General features: G+C 66.6%; 1 protein-coding gene across 1 annotated transcript in view; it reads right to left on the bottom strand.

The window, feature by feature from the left end:
- Positions 1-1,574, bottom strand: part of LOC107199398 (phosphatidylinositol 5-phosphate 4-kinase type-2 gamma-like) — a gene marked incomplete at its 3' end in the record, with an annotated part of 2,557 nt that extends 983 nt beyond the window's left edge. Inside the window, exons 1-6 of the mRNA XM_015616725.2 lie at positions 1,254-1,574; positions 1,065-1,161; positions 841-981; positions 627-773; positions 496-534; positions 135-248 (exon numbers count right to left, since the gene is read on the bottom strand). Coding sequence (XP_015472211.1) covers positions 135-248; positions 496-534; positions 627-773; positions 841-981; positions 1,065-1,161; positions 1,254-1,318 — 603 coding nt within the window. The remainder of the gene's footprint in view (positions 1-134; positions 249-495; positions 535-626; positions 774-840; positions 982-1,064; positions 1,162-1,253) is intronic.
- Between the last annotated feature and the right edge of the window lie 6 nt (positions 1,575-1,580).

Raw genomic sequence — 1,580 nt, 5'->3', positions numbered from 1 at the left:
TCCCCAAACCCTCACAGCCTGGGTACTAGGAGGCCAAAGGGTCACCTGGGGTTGGGGCCACTCCCACAGCTGGTGGGGGCAGGGGACAGCCCCCCCTCAATGGCTCCCTGCAGGTGCAGCCCCCCAGTTCCCACCTCCACATCCCGCTTGAGCTTCTCCATGAACTCGCGCTGCTGCTCCTCCTCCACGAACACCTTCTCGTTCTTGTTGAGGAAATCCACATCCTTCAGCGTGGGCAGCTCCTTGCCCTGCAGAGGGACGGGGAGCAGACCCCCCAGACACCCCTGAGCTGGAGGGGACACCCTGGGCTGTGGGACCCCCCCAGGCACAGGCTTTACCTATGGGGGTCACAGGTGAGCCCCTCTTCAGGGGAATGAGCCCTTCTTGGGGTACGGGGGCAGGTAATGAGCTGTCATTATTAGAGGGGAGGGAAAATAAGGCCTGGAGACCCCCCCCACCTAAATTTGGGGGGCTCACAGCACCCTCCTACCATACCTTCTCCTTGTCACTGGCCTCTCGGTCCACGAGGGAACCCTGGAGAGAACAGAACAGAGGTGACAGGACGGCTCTTGGGGAGAGGCTGCCCCATGATGGGAGTCAAGGGGGCTCAGGGGTCACCCCAATACCTTCAGGTCGTACTTCCTGTGCACGGGCAGGCGGTGGCTGAACAGGTTCCTCATCACCAGCAGGTAGGTGTCCTCGCTGTCCACGCTCACCCGGTACATGCCCAGGAACCGCGGCAGCAGCGTCTGCCCGTGGCACTGCACCACGTACTGGGGGGGGACAGAGGTGACGCAGCCGCGCTCGGGGACGCCCCCGCGCACCTCGGGCCCCCCTTACCTGGTGGTAGTGGGACAGCAGCCCGTGGACATCGGCCACGTCCTCGCTCGAGAGCTCCTTCAGCACCAGCGTCCGGTCGGCCGAGAGCAGCAGCCGGTGGCCGCTGCCCGCCCAGCGCGGGGGGCTCCGAGTCAGGGACACCTGGGGGACACACGGGGAGGGGAGCGGTGGCCGGGAGCCCGGGGAGGGCCCGGGGGTCCTCTCAAAGCGCCCCCCCCGCCCACCTGGTAGTCCTGGTCGTCGATGCCAAAGCGCTCCCGCAGGTTGCGGAACACCTGGGGACAGTATTCCTTGAACTTGAAGTGGCTGGGCAGGTTCTCCCTGAGTTTGGGGCGGGGGTCGTGGCACGACGTGAGTTTTTGGGTGTCCCCCGCTGCGGGACGCTCCCCGCGCCCCCCGCCCATGCCGCTCACCTGTTGAACAGGTGGTTGTTGACCTTGATTTTGGAGCTGGCTTTGAAATCGTCGGGCAACAGCATCACGGGCAGCGGCACCTGGCTCAGCTCGTTGATCTGGGGAGGGCGCGTTGGGACCGCCAGGAGCCACCCCCAGACCCCCAGAGCCCCAGAGGGGCCGGTGATAGCCCCCAACCCCCGGGGGTCCCCCGAGAGTGGGGACCGGGGGTCCCGGGGGGATGGAGCCGAGGGATGGGGGATACGGGATCCCGGGCAGGGGGAGACACGGGAGCTCCGGGGGAAATGACGGTCCCAGGGAAGAGACACGGTGGTCCCGAGTGGGGGG

The sequence above is a fragment of the Parus major genome, unplaced genomic scaffold (genome assembly GCF_001522545.3).
Source record: "Parus major isolate Abel unplaced genomic scaffold, Parus_major1.1 Scaffold655, whole genome shotgun sequence".
In the NCBI taxonomy this organism is placed as follows: Eukaryota; Metazoa; Chordata; class Aves; order Passeriformes; family Paridae; genus Parus; species Parus major.
Note: the sequence above shows the minus strand (reverse complement) of the source record. Positions and strands in the feature narration are given on the sequence as shown.